The sequence below is a fragment of the Trichosurus vulpecula genome, chromosome 1 (genome assembly GCF_011100635.1).
Source record: "Trichosurus vulpecula isolate mTriVul1 chromosome 1, mTriVul1.pri, whole genome shotgun sequence".
Classification (NCBI taxonomy): Eukaryota; Metazoa; Chordata; class Mammalia; order Diprotodontia; family Phalangeridae; genus Trichosurus; species Trichosurus vulpecula.
The window spans coordinates 402,336,517-402,352,564 of NC_050573.1; the positions used below are offsets into that span (position 1 = coordinate 402,336,517).

At 38.0% G+C, this 16,048-nt stretch overlaps 1 protein-coding gene across 1 annotated transcript in view; it reads left to right on the forward strand.

Annotated features, from left to right (window-relative positions):
* WDR70 (WD repeat domain 70) overlaps positions 1-16,048 on the forward strand; it is a 320,082-nt gene that overhangs the window by 57,304 nt on the left and 246,730 nt on the right. Inside the window, exons 7-8 of the mRNA XM_036736844.1 lie at positions 326-459; positions 13,989-14,142. Of these exons, the coding sequence (XP_036592739.1) occupies positions 326-459; positions 13,989-14,142 (288 nt within the window). The remainder of the gene's footprint in view (positions 1-325; positions 460-13,988; positions 14,143-16,048) is intronic.

Consider the following 16,048-nt stretch of genomic DNA (forward strand, 5'->3'; position numbering starts at 1 on the left):
CTGTTTTTGACTAAGTATATTTTCATGTGGTCATTTATAATTTGCAAACCTTTTGAATACTCTTAATATCCTTTCACCCATTGTAGACTCTTCATCGATCAGTCAGAAAGTATTTATGAAGTGGCCGTTATGTGCCAGGTATCATGCCAAGCGTGGCAGTACAAATCCAAAGAATGAAACGATCCCTTTAGCAACAATTAAATATATGTTGAACGAAGAAATTAATCCTCTTTTATTTTGTTTTTAAGAACATCCTGTAGCTTATGAGGATAGGCTGTGAGCAACTTTTCTCTAATTATTTTTGTGTGACTTTTCTTCCCTGCAGGTTTCCGCCTTAGGTCTGGACCCTTCAGGTGCCCGTTTGGTAACAGGAGGATTTGATTATGATGTTAAATTTTGGGATTTTGCAGGGATGGATGCTTCCCTTCAAGCTTTCCGATCTCTTCAACCCTGTGATTGGTATGTATTGAAATGACTGCTTTTTTTTTATACTTGAAGTCACAGTCTCTGATAACTCAAATTTCTATAATTCTAAATTACTCACCAAGACTTTTTTTATTGCACAGTAACAGAATATAGTAAATTAGCACAACTTGAAAAATACAGATTCTGTGGAGTTCCTGTGGCTTTATGACTAAAACAATTAAAACATTATTTTAGTTACTGTTCATTTCTATCCAATTTTTAAAAATTTTTAAAAAATTATTTTTATTTTTAGTTTACAACATTCAGTTCCACAGGTTTTTGAGTTCCAAATTTTCTCTCCCTCCCTCTTCTCCCCTCTGCCCCCCAAGATGGCATGTAATCCAGTATAGGTTCTACATTTATCTTCACATCGAACTTATTTACATAGTAGTCCAGTTGTAAAGAAGAATTATAGCCAATGGAATGAATCATGAGAATGGAGAAACGAAACCAAAAAAGAAGAAAAAAAAAAGAGATCAAATAGTTTGCCTCCATCTGCATTCAGACTCCATAATTCTTTCTCTGGATGTGCATAGCTTTTTCTATCATGAGGTCTTTTGGAGCTGTCTTTGAAACTTGCATTGATGAGAAGAGTGAAGTCTGTCAAAGTTAGTCCTTACAGATACTGTATGTCTGTAGTCGTGTATGATGATCTCCTGGTTCTGCTTCCCTCCCTCAGCATCAGTTCATGTAAGTCATTCCAGGTCGTAGTGAAGTCTGTCTGCTCCTCATTTCTTATAGCACAATAGTATTCCATTATATTCATATACCACAGTTTGTTTAGCTATTCCCCAGTTGATGGGCATCCCCTTGATTTCCAATTCTTTGCCACCACAAAAAGAACTACTACAAATATTTTGATACACATGGGTCCCTTTCTCACTTGTCTGATCTCTTTGGGATATAGCCCTAGAAGAGGTATTGCTGGGTCAAAGGGCATGTTCATTTTTATAGCCCTTTGGGTATAGTTCCAAATTGCTCTCCAGGGTGGCTGGATCAGTTCACAACTCCACCAACAATGTAACAGTCTTCCAATTTTCCCACATCCTCTCCAACATTTATCATTTTCCTGTTTTGTCATGTTAGCCAATCTTACAGGAGAGATGTGATACCTAAGAGTTGTTTTGATTTGTATTTCTCTAATCAATAGTGATATACAGCATTTTTTCATATGCCTATAGATATTTTTAATTTCTTTCTCTGAAAACTGCCTGTTCATATCCTTTGACCATTTCTCAATTAGGGAATGACTTATATTTCTATAAATTTGGTTCAGTTCTCTGTATATTTTAGATATGAGGCCTTTATCAGAGACACTGGTTGTAAAGATTCTTTCCCAATTTTCTGCATTGGCTTTGTTGATACAGAAACTTTTCAATATAACGTAATCAAAATTATCCGCTTTGCATTTTGTAACACTTCTATACAATTTTTATATTCTCTTTTAGTGAATCTTGCCTCTGTTAGTTCCTCAGAATTTCATGTAGGTATTATATGAATTTGTAAATATTCAAGTTAAATGACACTGTAGAATCTTTTCACTAAGCCCTCCTCTCTCCTCTGATGCTGCCCCTGTCCTGGTCTGGGGTCTCATTATCTCATGCTGATCAATTGCTTTTTGGTCTCCCTATCTCAGTTTCTCTCTACTGCTGTCTGTCCTCTACCCAGCTGTCAATTGACCATGTCACTTCCCATATTTAGTGAATTCCAGTGGCTCCCAATCACTTCCAGGATCAAATATAACATTAGGTTATTGTGCTTATTTGCTTTTGTATATTGTATATATAATCATTTCCACTGCCATCAGCTTTTCTTCTATTATTTTGTATTATAAGCTGCATTGTGGCATCAAGTTTTTTTTGTTCTGTCCTGTTCTGGAAGGCCTGTGATTCCTAGGTCATCAGTATGCATCTTGTCTTTGAGATTTTTATGTTTTGCTTACATATTTTCTTTTAATGTTACTGTTTTTTGCTTCTCTCCTTCTAGATTGTCCTTTACTTCTATAAATTTTCATTCCCAATCTATTGTTCTCTTTTTTTTTCTTTAGTGAGACTTGCTATTGCAGATTCCAGCTTTTCTATTCTGCCCATTATTTTTTACTGTTGAGGCCATAAATTCTGCTCTTATAATTCTCATTCCCCTTTTGAACCACTCAGGAATAGCGCACGCGCGCGCGCGCGCGTGTGTGTGTGTGTGTGTGTATGTATTACTGTTAATGTTTTCCCTATTAATTGATCTGCTCATGTTCAAGGTCTTTGAGTTTTCTTCTTCCTGAGAGCTTTGGTAAATTTAGTCTCTCTCCGCCCCTCCCCCCCCCCATTTTCCCATATTGCTTTCTTTCTGACTCTCTAGCTTACTCCCCGCTGATTGTGGTTTCCTTGGGTCTGAATATCAAAGCATCTCAGCCTTCTCCCACCCCGGCCAATTCCCAATTCATGGTACACCAGTCTAGCTCTGTGCCCCAAGTGAGTTTTGGGTGGTCAGCACTGGCCCCATATGGATACTGAGTACTTTCTCTCAGGCTTAGTAGCATGCCCCGCCTCATCTTCCTCCTCCTCCCCACCCCGCCAACCCCAAGGTATTCTTTCTTGGTGTCATGTCCTCCTCTCTCTGTTCCTCAGTTCTCTGCCCCAGCATACATAGAGAATTGTAATGCTGGTATTACAGGCGTTAATTTTGTAATTTGTGTTTTTGTGGCTCTCATGGGGAGGGTGATATGGGGTGTGGAATTGAGCTCTGTTTCAAGCTGAGACCTAGGACCTGCCCCGTTCTCTCTGTTGCTGGCTTTTTTGTAGAGATCTTTTCAGCACATAATGCTGCTCTGTGACACTGACTGGGTGGCCCCAGTAAACTTCTGTAGTCTGGAATACTGCAGAGGGGCTCTGGTTATCTGTCCTGGCCATATTAGATTTCTGTAGCCTAGAGCCAAGATCTCCATGGCACTGAAAAAAGTGAGGGGAGACTAGGGTGTGGGGTTGTTTTATTCTGAGCCTATGTGAGTCTGGGTCAGCTAGTGCAGTTTTCTTGCCAGTAGCTTGAGATGTGGGGAAGGGGTCCTGAGTGAGCTCAGTGTAGAAGTTCTTTTTTTTTTAAACCATCTTTTGGATTCCAGATGTTTGAAATAATGGCTACTGCTAAAGATTCTTTATAGTCAATTCATAATTTCCATTTTGGAGAGGTTTGAGAGTTTAAGGGGATCAGAGAAAATGGCTGGTTTTCCGTCTTATTGATCATGTGACCTGATCCACATGATCCACAGAGCATGTGACCTGATCCACTATCTAATTGTTTTAATGATTTATAACTTTGTAGTTAGTTTGGGATGTGGTACTGCTTGGCTCTTTCCCATTTTTTCCATCAGTTCTCTTGCTATTCTTGAACTTTTGATGCTCCAAATAAATTTTTAAATTATGCTCTGTATAGTAATCCTTTGGTCATTTGCTTGGTATGGCACTGAATTAGTAAATGAATTTAGGTAGTATTGTCATTTTTATCGTATTGGCAGAGCAATTAGGTATTTTTTTCAATTACTCAGATGTCTTTATTCATGTAAATAATGTTTTGTCATTGTGTTCATATAGTTCCTGTGTGTCTCTAAATAAACAATCATATTGTCTGTAAAAAGTGTTAGTTTTGTTTCATTTTTGCTTGTGTTCTTTCCTTCAATTTCTTTTTCTTCACATTGCTGTAGCCAGCATTTCTAGTACAAAATTGAATAATACAATAGACAGCTTTGCTTCACTCATGTTCTTATTGAAAAAGCTTCTAGCTTATCCTCATTAGAGATAATGCTGACTCCTGGTTTTGGATAGATAATACTTATCATTTTAAGAAAAAGCTCCTTTTATTCTTATGCTTTCTACTGTTTTTAATAGGAATGAGTGTAGTATTTGTCAAAAACATTTCTATATCTTTTGAAGTGATCATTATTTTTGTTGTTTATTTTTTGGTTCGATTATGTAGGACTGAGAGGAGGTAAATTGAGATCCCCCACTATTATAGTTTTACTGTCTATTTCTTCCCATAGCTTATTTAACTTTTCCTTTAAGAACTTAAATGCTATGTCATTTGTACATATATGTTCAGTATTGATATTAATTCATTGTCTGTAATAACTTTTTGCAAAATCTAATTTTTCTTTTAATTGGGTTTTTTTCTGCTTTTGCTTTGTCTGAGATCATGGTTATTATCCCTGTTTTTTTTACTTCAGCTGAAGCATAATGAATTCTGCTTCAGCCTCTTATTATTTTAACTGTGTGTATCTTTCTGTTTTAAGTGTGTTTCTTGTATGCAATATATTGTTGGATTCTGGTTTCTGAAACATACTGCTATCTTCTATTTTATAGATAAGTTCATCCCATTCATATTCACAGTTATGATAGCTAATTCTTTATTTCTCTCCATCCTATTTTATAGTTTTTTCCTTCTCTTTTTCCCTTGACTCTTCTTTAAGGGTCTGTTTTGCTTCTGACTGATGTCCCCCTTAATCTACCTTTCTTCTTCATCCTTTTTCCTTTAACTCTTTTCCTTCCTATTTCCCTGTTTGGAAAGGTGTATTTCTGTACCCAACCCTATTGTACATGTGTACGTGTCAGAAACTTGAGATAATAGGAGGTGAGAGTAGGGAAGTCTTTTAGATAATGGGCTCCAGTACCAATTTAGATGGGCTGGTGTAACAACAATGTTGCTAGCAGCTGCTATGAAGGTGTAAGACCAACAAGAAGACCAACAACAACAGTACACAGGAGGGCTGCTAGCACAAGTTCTTTGATCTGCTTTTCTAAGGAAAGCAACTTTAAGGGGTTAACAGTCTTACTTTAATTAAGCATACATATATCATTCACTTAGTTCAGAGGAAAAAGTCAGCACCCTGAACTTCAGAGCAAATACAAACTGAAAATATAAACAGATCAACCTACAGGCTTCTCTCTTTCCATGGGAATAATACATACGTAGTTACCAGAGAGTGAAGCACCAACATCTGGGTTTTCAAAGCCGTTGGGGGTGGGGCTTCAGTGGCTACCCAGAGTCTCGTCACCAACACTTTTCCAGTGAGTTTAACCCTAAAAGTGAAATGCTAACCTTCAAGCACATATACCCTGTTCAGGGCCCTGAGTGCTCAGGGCCTACTTAGCGAAAGGGTGTGGGAAAGATCTTTAAATCACTAGCACCCCTTCATATACATTGTTTCCTGTCAGTGACTCTTGAAAGACTCAAAGATGCTGGATTGCCTTAGTGCTGAGAAGCACTCCAAAACAAAAGACAACAAAAGGTTCCTACTTTACCTGCCCCACTCAAACAAAGGCAAGACTCATTAAAGGCACTTGATTGCCTTAGCATTCCAGAAGAGAAAACAGTAAAAAAGTCCCATTCTGATTCCCATTACAGCTGGCCTTGGCAAGGAAAAGAATTGTATCATTACTAGAAACTGGGAGAAGGGAGGAGAGAGTGGGAAGTGATATGGAGGGATCTGAGACGAGGGGAAGGGAAGAAGGAATTCAGGGTGGTAGCTTCAATTTCCACAGTAAAATAAGAGACAGATTCTTCAGCTGAGAGGAGGAAGTGTAGAATACTTGAGAAATGAAGAAAAGGTTTGGGGTGACTTTTATGGGGAGTGAAGAAAGGGGAATAATTTTGTTGTTCAGTTATTCCAATCATGTCTGGCTCTTTGTGATCTTATTTGGGCTTTTCTTGGCAAAGATACTGGAGTGGTTTTCTGTTTCCTTCTCCAGCTCATTTTACAGATGAGGAAGGTGAGGCAAGCAGTGAGGTGACTTGCCCAGGGTCACACATCTAGTAAGTGGCTGAGGCCAGATTTGAACTCAGGAAGATGAGTCTTCCTGAATCCAGGCCTGGCACTTTATCTACTTGCCACCCAGCTGCCCCAGGTGAATCATGTAGGGAGGCGCAAAAGGATTACTTTGTTGCAATGAGGGCCCAGTTTAAGTTGAATAATGTGAATTTATAGTGTTAATAAGAAAATATTTCATCTTGGGTTAGAATTGCGTTCTCAAGGAATAGTGTTCTGTGGCTACATCTTATTTTGCATATCAAATAGGCAACCATGCACATTTTCTATGCCAATCAGTGAAGCATATTGTTATATCTATTAGTTTCTTTATGGCACAAATTTGTCTTGAGGTTCATTTTCTAATTATGTAACAGAAACTTTTGCTTTTTGAATCAAACTCCACATAATCTTTCTTTACTACTATTAATTACCACTAATTAATACTTATTGTGTATTTGGGGTGTAAGTAGAACTATATAAGGAATTACAGGAAGTTTATACTCTGGGATGCTTTAATCTGGCATGTAATTTATAGAGTAGGGACTGGCTTTTTTGGGAAAGGTTGGGATCTTCTTTGTATTCCCATTGTGCCTGGCATATAGCAGAAGCTTAACAAATGCTTGTTGATTGACTTCCTCAAATGATTGTTTCCCTACTTGGCTAGAAATGTAGCACATAGACCTGAGGCACGTTTTGAGAAAAAGTTTTTCAGCTTCTGACTGAGAGTAGAAAGTCTGGGACTTTTGATCAGTGATGATGGAAACGCCTCATATGTATGTATAGCTTCCTTTACAGTGTTTTAGGAGCAGAGTGACAGTTGGTAGTAGTGATTTGCTCCTAATAGTGAGTAATTTCTATGGCGAGGTCATAGTAACTGCAACAAGATTCTGTGGCTCCTGAGCCTCGAGTGACAGCCCTGAACAGCTGTATTTATTTATCTGCAGTGCGTGTCCCGGCTTGTTCTGCTAGCTGGGCAACACATGCTTTAAAAGTGACTCCTCACTCTCCACCTTCCTCCTCCCAGGAATAACTTCATAGAAAGAATTGTGCAATGTCACTAATCCTTTGGATCGGTATTAGTGTTACTGCCTGAGAGTGCATTCATTTACTTCCATATGACTCTTGGTTACTGTCAGATTGGCGTTCTGTTTCTTCTCTTTGATCACAATATTAGCTGTTTAGTCAGGAATTTGAGAAGCTGATGTGATAGCATTTGAACAGGCTCCTTAATTCTCTTTAACTCTGAGTCTAATGACTTCAGGTTTCATCCTTTTCACTCTGTGGTCTCTGCAGTTAAGGAGGATGTGGCAAAGGAATCCTTAGGCACACACATTTTTTTGGTGGGCCTGAAGACCTTGAAGAGAAAGTGGAAAGTGACAAAATAGAGGTATCATGTAAAATATGTTCTATGTAATAATAATAATAATAACTACATTTAGTGCTTTAAGGTTTGCAGAATGCTTCTAAAGCATTATCTCATTTGATCCTCATAGCAGCCATGGGAGGTAGGCGCTAATGTCCTCATTTTACAGATAAGGAAACTGAGGCAGACCAAGGTTGAATGACTTGCCCAGAGTCACATAGCCAGTAAGTTTCTGAGGCTGGATTTGAACTCAAGTTTTCTTGACTTGAAAAAAAAAATTAAGCTATCTTGAATAAAATCTGTTTATCTGCTTTACAATCATATTATTAATCACCTGGGTACTGTTAGGAAGAATATACTCTGTAGTCTTACTTGTTCATTCCATTTTTTGCAGTAGTTTATCATTTCACACAGTATATTTATTAATAATTCTGTCTGTGTGTTCATTTTGGTTTTTTTCCCCAACTCATGGTCATAATGTTTTCAGGATTTCAAATGACATGTACTTATTTTGTTCAATTTTTTCAAGTGGTATTGATTTAAATTTGGGAACTAGATCAGAACTTTACCAAATAGGATCTTTCCTACATGTCCTGGAAAAGTCTCTGTTCTATTTGGGATATCCTAGCACTGATTCTGCACTCTGAGGTTAGTTCTGCCTCTGCCTTTCTGAGCTTCTCTCTTAAGGGAAACAAATATTTTGGAACTTGGGCACTCTGAGCTGCTTTGATCTTTTCTGCCTTGATGAAACTCCTTTTTTTTTTCATTATGACTAATTGCTGAGGGCACTAAGAGCTTCCTTTGAGTTGTCATTGCCTTTGGAATTGATGCATTGAATCTCACCACTGTGGAAGTACCTTTTTGAAGTGCTGATAATTTGAGAACAGTCATCTAGAATTTCAGAATTTCACAAGTAATGGACAATGTGTAATTGCTGAGTAGCAGGTGTCTGGCTAATGTGTTTAGAGAAAAGCAATGTGATAAATAAATTTATACATACACATATAATTTTGTTTATGGATATGTGTATTCATTATGTGAATGTTTACGTATGTACATGTGTATATATAAATGCACATACAGAGTTTGGCATAACATATAGAATGAGGAAAAATTGAGTTCGTGTCCTTTTTTGGACATATACTAGCTGTATGACCATGGGTAAGGCACTTAACTTTTAAGTGCTCTGGACAACTTCGTAAGACTTAAAGCTACAGACTAATTGCTGATCGGCATCTGTGGAGAGAGTTTCCACATTAGAAGTTCTTAACATGAAGTTTCTTTGTCAGTGGTCTAGACACCACAAAAATATTCACAGAGAGATGGCTTAGTCTGACCCAGGAACTGATAAGAATGCTAAATATAGCAGATTTTTAAAAAAATAATTGAGGTTCTATTCTTTTTTCCTACTTAAATTTTTATTATCACTAATGTTCCTTTGATCTCATGGTTTGGGAATTTGATTTATTATTGATTTAAAATATCTTTTTGAAAATATTTTTTTCTGTATATTTGTTGTGTTTCTAGTAGACAGGTGATATTGATATTAACTTGATATATTGGAGGCATGTCTGAAATATCACTTCTTTTTAGGTCAGCTTTGAAATTCAAATTTCAGAAGCTCATTTGACTACAAAACCTATTATTTGATTAGAACTAGGCATCTCTGATGTTTATATTATCTTCAGACCAATAAAGCTAGTCTGTTGGGATAAATTTTCTGCTAAGTGGTTGACCTTTTGCTCACAGAGTTGCACACATTAAAAAGTGCTTGTATTTGGGGAAAAAATCCACGGAGGCAAGTGTTTTTAAAAATAATTATGACCAGGTTTGGTGTTACACACCTGCTGCTGGAGAGTTTGAGAGCTTAGTCAATTGATTGAGTTTGAGATTTCTGTGCTTTTGTAAGGATAAAGCTGATTGGATGTTTGAACTAAGTCTGGGAGCAGAGGGCCAGTGATCTGCCTAGGGAGGGGTGAAGTAGCTTATGTTGGAAAAACAGCAGGTTAAAAACGTTTCTGTGGCAGCATCATGCCCATGAGCAGCCCTTATACTTTCAACTTAGGTGAAATAGGGAGACCCAGTCTTCAAAAGAATCCATTTTTATTCTGGGTAGATTGCTTTTGATTGTTTGGTTCTCAAGTGAGATTTTGATCATCTTTACTTTTAAATTGCTATCTGCTTTGGTATCAGTTTACTTGCTTTTCAGTTGGAATTAGAAGGCTTTGCTTTGGTCTAGTGCTTCTGTGTATTTATTCCCTACTGGGGAATTCTTTGTCACTTCCCCTGAAGTAAGGAGACACGCACCTGTGGCCACATTCCTTTAGAGTTAGTTACAGGTGATAAGTGTCTTGAAAGTGATACTCTATCATTTAATCTTTGAATAACTTAGAGATCAGACTAGGCATTTCCACTTGAGATGCTTGCTACTAGAATCCTTTCTACTTTGTTTGGTATTTGTATGTGCAGTCACATATAGGAAATGAGTTACCAACACATTTTGTTTCTTGATTGCTCATTTTTTTCTATTAAACTTTTATAATGCTTGTTAGACTTTTGCAGCCTTTATTAGCGATGCATTCCTTTAAAATTATTTTAGAGTTTTCTAGTAATGACGTATGGCTTTAAGGAGTAGAATACTCTAATCTCTGAAGAACTGAAATCAGAAACTACCCCAGTGAAAATGGAGAGGCCCATAAAGGGCAAGAGCCGAGTGTCCCACATTACAAATGAAATCTTTTATGGGAAAAGTTGTCTAAAGAATATTGCAAAAAAATGCATGACTGGAAAAATTATTGAGCCAGTCACATAGTGAGAGTGAGTGACGACTAAACTGATGGACAGTTTATGTGTTCCTTTGATGTCCATGACATGTGAAACAGAAGAAGGCCTTTAGCATGTTCAATGGACCCTCTGTGGTGAATTTATGGGATGACATGTCTGAGAGCCTTAGAAGATGGGCAGGAATGGAGAGGTTGTGCTGTGTATTATGGGAGGGAATTCAAAGCTTAGGAAACTAAATTGACTGCGTGATTTGTTATTTGGACAGAACTAGGTATCTTCAATGTTTCTTTTGTGGCAGATAAAACTGATTTGTTAGGTTAAACTTTCAGTCAGGGCATTAAACTTTTGTCTAAAGAGTTGTACACACAAAAGGAGCTTGTGTTTGGAAAGAAATCTGTGAAGCCATTGGGACAGAGTACTGACATTGATGAGAAAAGAGCTCTATTGGAAAATTAGTTTTTCAAGAGGTTTATTAGATATAGAAGGTGTTCCTAAAGTCTGGAAACATAGGCAAAAATGCATATTTTCAAGAAATGAAATGCATGAGATTTTTATTTAATTGGAGTATTAACAAGTAACATCTTCAATATGATTTCCATCATTTGTGATGCAAAGGTTGATGAGCTTTGCAAGATTCATGTGAACTTGATGCAATAACTCCACATTGCTGTCAGTTGCCTATGTGTCCAGACTTTAGGAGCACCATATATAGAGCCTGCTTTTTTATACTAGATTGTAAACTCCTGATGATGATCTCTGTGTCTTAGCCTTTATATACATGTACCCAAGACAATGGTAAACATACTGTAGTACATGTTTAATAATAACTATATTGATGGCTTTTTTAAATCTATAATTCCTTATAATTAGAGTCTCTTCCCCATGTCAGGAACAGTTCACTAGGTTCTGTAAGCATTTTGTAGTCTAATGTGCTTACTTAAATAGTGCTTTCTTACAGAGTGAAAACTAAGATACTGCAAGTGCAGAGTAGAAGCAAATTAAGATCTAAGGTACTTTGGTAGATCTGTGACTTCATTCATCTATGTCCCTCCTCCAATCATAAAATTGTAATCCATCCACACTTTCATTCTGTGTGATGCTTATCCGTGTCTTTCCCCAGATCCTCCACAGAAGACCTACTCAAAACTCTGGAGTGCTTCCTATGAATCTTATAAAATTCCGTGCATACCAGTGCAGTGCTTGGACAATCCATCTGTTATATCCCATTCTTATCACGTGACTGACCCACTTCCTTTTTCAGTCATACATAGCCTTGAGAGTTTCTTTTATGTTGTTCCTTACTTGCAAGTCATCACTGGCAATGTGTTAATTGTATTTATAATCACTGTGCATCATTCTGGTTGTCTTTGGTTAAACTGTAAGTAGTTTAACAGATTTCCTATTGATATACAGGAAGTGTTGTGTGCCAAATGGTCCAGACCACTATTAGCATATCCTTTTGGACCCCAGTAGAGATAGCTCAGGACCCTGTGCCTAAAAACCCTGGGAACAGCATCTCTTAGCACAGTGCTTTGGGTATAGTAAGTGCTTACTAAGTGATTTTTAATTCATTCGTCGAGGGCATTCCATGATCTACCTTCATATAACATCTATAAAGGGAGTATGAGTATAAAGAAATTGGGCTTTTCTAGCAGGGAACAGGTTGGAACCATTGAAAGAACTTTAATTTCTCAAATGTGATCCAGATGATTCTCCTCCTGGACATTGCACCTTCTGCCAGTGCCTGACTCTGCCTTCCATTAGCAGATACTACCTCTGGTCTAAGTGCTGTTGTGCTGTGCTAGGACAGTTGGGCCCTGTGCTTGGCCCCCTGTGCTGAGTAAACAGTGCCCTTGTGTTTAGTGAGTGAGTGCTGTGGTGGCTCCTGTGCCACAGGTTTTCCCTCTCTCCTTCCCTGTGCAGGAGTTTTGCTGCCACCTTGTCTTCGGCACTGTCAGTGCTGGGGCCTGAGCTCTGTTGCCTTATGCTGGAGTGGTTTGCCATTCATACCCTTACTCATCTTAAACTCAACATATCCAAAACTGAACTCATAATCTTTTCCTCAAATCCTCTCCCTTCCAAATTTCCCTATTACTATTGCAAGTACCACCATCCTCCCAGTCCTCTAGGCTCACAACTTAGGTATCATCCTTGACTTGTCACTCACTCTTACCTCTCATGTCCATGTTTCACCAATCTGGCTAGCAGCTTCTGTGGGGGTATAAGATTCACCCATAGCCAGCACCCAGTAAGCTGCCAGCTGCACAGGTTCTTCTGATCTGCTTAATTAAGGAAAGCAAGGTGAAAGGGTTGACAAGCTTACTTTTAATTCAGTATTCAAATGTCATTCAGTTAGTTCAGGGGAAAAAGCCAGCACCCTGAACTTCAAAACAAAATGCAAATAAATTACAAACATCAACAGACTTTGTCTGATTCAAATCCTAACACAGTTACCAGAGTTCAACAAAGTTTCAGTATCCGGGTTTACAAGCTGGAGAGCTCCTTAGCTACAGCTGCCCAGTCTCCTCGTCAACACCATCTCCAGAGCCCTGCACAAATGGCTCTGTCCTCCCTTCTTATAGGGCTTCAGACATCAAACATCATCTGAATCACCAGAGCTCAGGCTCTGGTGATTGGTTCTTGAGTTGGCCCCTCCCCTTAGGACCCTGGTAGGTTCACATCCACATGGATTACGTTAACACCTAATGGGGTTTGGGCCTGGGGCTTAGCACCTAGTAAAGCTCACTGGGATAAATTGAGTCACTCAAAGAAAACAAAGGCCATTCTGGTTACAGTCCATTATGTTGCCAAGGCCTGTCTATTTTAGCTTTGCAACATCTCATGAATATGTCCCCTCTTTTTTTTTTTTTTACTGCCACTACACTGGGGGGGCGGCCTCTTCTCTTCATGTCTGCTGGTTGATCTCCTTCCCACAAATCTCTCCTCATGCCAGTTCAGAGTGCTCAAAGCCCTTTATATAACCTGCTCCCCTCCACCCTTTTAGTTTTCTGACACCGTATGCATCTTACACTCTAAAGGTCCCCTAGCTGTTAAGCTGTAGGGCTTCTTTTCAGACCCAGGTCTTCTGACTCCACACTCAGCACTCTTCACTCCATTATACTCATTGCCTTTCATTTGTGGAAAAAGTTTTCTCACTAGAAATCTCCATCTTGAACAAAATCTGCAAATTCAGTCCAAAAAAAGTAATTGATATATAGAGAAAAAATAATGAAACTTTTCTAAATGTAAGCAGAAAATTTACTTTCTTAAATATAAAAATACACTCCCCAAAAGGCATCCCTAGTGTGACCAAAAATCACTTGTTTACCTTTTTTGTCTTTATTGAGCATATTTCTATCTATACATTTCATATGAAGTTTTTTTTATCGTGAAAACTTTCTTACAGTGACCTTGGGTGTGTTGTATCATCCTTTTTTTTTTTTTTTTTAAATCTCTCTTAAAGGCTTCGGGAATCTCATGCCTGGTGCTTTTTTTCGTGAATATTCCCCCTATTCCCAATCACTGAAGAAGCTTTAGATGCCCATAAATACCTTGCTTCATCTGAGTGTTTTCTTTTTTTCACAGTCACCAAATTAAGTCACTACAGTATAGCAGCACAGGAGATGTGATTCTTGTGGTGTCTGGAAACTCTCAGGCCAAAGTGCTTGACAGAGATGGCTTCCTAGTGATGGAATGTGTGAAAGGAGACCAGTATATTGTGGACATGGCCAACACTAAGGTGAGTACCAATATAGAATGAACTCCAAATAGCATCATTATGTTAATTTTTAAATTGTGAATCATGACTGTTTACTTATTTGGATTGTTTTCTTGATATTGAAGATCAAATTGTACCTTTAATTTTCTTATTTGGAGTTGGAAGTGGTGGAATAATTCATAAAATCTTTTTCTTGTTCCTTTAATTTTCCTGAAGGGTAAAATTTTATAGGGGTTTCCATAGGACACCAAGGTATTTTGTTGTAGGAAATTTTTCTTAAAATGTTAAGGTGGAAATTCCCAGAACCTAGTCATTGTATACAGAGTGGATGCCCATTCTCCCTGTAGTGAATAAGCAAGTAAAATTAGATTTCAAGATAAGAAGAAAAGTCTACTTATCTTTTTTTTTTCACATTCAACTGGATCTTTTTTTTCCAGGATGGAGGTGGAGAGGTTGGTAAGCTGTTTTAGGCCCAGTGGTTGGAGTGCTAGGGCTGGAGTCAGTAAGACTTATCTTCCTGACTTCAAGTCCATCCTCAAACACATGCTAGCTGTGTGACCTTGTGCACATCACTTAACCCTGCACCTCAGTTTCCTTATCTGTAAAATTAGTTGGAGAAGGAAATGGCAAACCATTCCAGTATTTCTGACAAAAAGCCCCCAAAAGGGGTCATGAAGAGTCAGACATGACTGAAAAGAACTGAACAACAAAAATCTCATTCAGTTGTGTGATGAATTCTGGATGCATTCTGGGTACCCCAGACTGCCGGGTAATGGGAGAGGGTGATAAAGGAGGGAGGAATAAAGGATACAGGAGTGCCTGAAGGACTTTCTGCAGCCCAGCTATTCTAGATGGGAAATACATGTGTGTGTACATCGACATCGACATCTACATCCTGTCTCTGTCTCTTTCTTGCTTGCTCTCTTTCTCCTCCCTCACTCCCATGTTTTTAAGTTCAATAGTAGAGATGGAGGCTAGAGAGGTAGGAGCACTGGAAGCTGACTTTTCTATCCTATTGATCATTGTTATGAATGTATTTTCCAAGTGGCATATTGCAAAATATGGGTCAGAAGATCAGAGTTGAATAGGGGACTCTAAGTGTATAATGGATGCAGAATTTTAAGGCCCACATTAATATTTTCATTTTGCAGCCCACAAAACCTGCCCCAGAGCTATTCTCCAAATGGAGATTTGGGGAAAGAGACTCTAGGTTTACTCAGTATCTCTCACTTATGTTGCCCTTGAATGTGCTCATATTTTGCCACATATATTGCCACATATAAATTAGTAAACATTTATTAAGCAACTCTCATAAATCAGTGAGAAGTCAGTAGGTAAAAAAGGAACAAAAGGAAGAGAACTTAAAAGTGACAACTTGAAAAATTGCAATAATGTAATTTAGCTGAGAAAATGAACTAATACTAGGCTTTGTATGAATCACGTGCAAATCGTATGGACACAGGAATCAAATCTAAGAAATTTTCAAATGTACTATTACATGTAGTTGAATGTGGTCTTTGGGAAAATCCATTTTATTTGAGAAATAGCTTGCTTGTTTCTTCTAACTGAACTATACAGAAAGCGATATTCCATTTTTTCTTTTGCATAGAGTTATTTCAGGAAACAAGGCTGGGAAAGTTTTAAAAGTATACATCCAGCTCCTTGTGTTTTTACTCCATCATGAGTTAGAAAGTTATTTGTCAGCTTGTTTAGTTGAGGATATTTTGCACAATTTAAAAAGTTGCATTTGCAAGTTTGTAAGATTTATTATTGTTTTTGAAAACATAGTGTAGAATTTTGCTGTCCAGACAATTCACTGTCCTGGTACCTGATAATTTTTTACTTAGCATCATTCTGAGGTCATTTGGTATCTTGGATAAATTTCGGATATATTGTAGGGAAGGATGGCAGAAGTTTACAACAACCA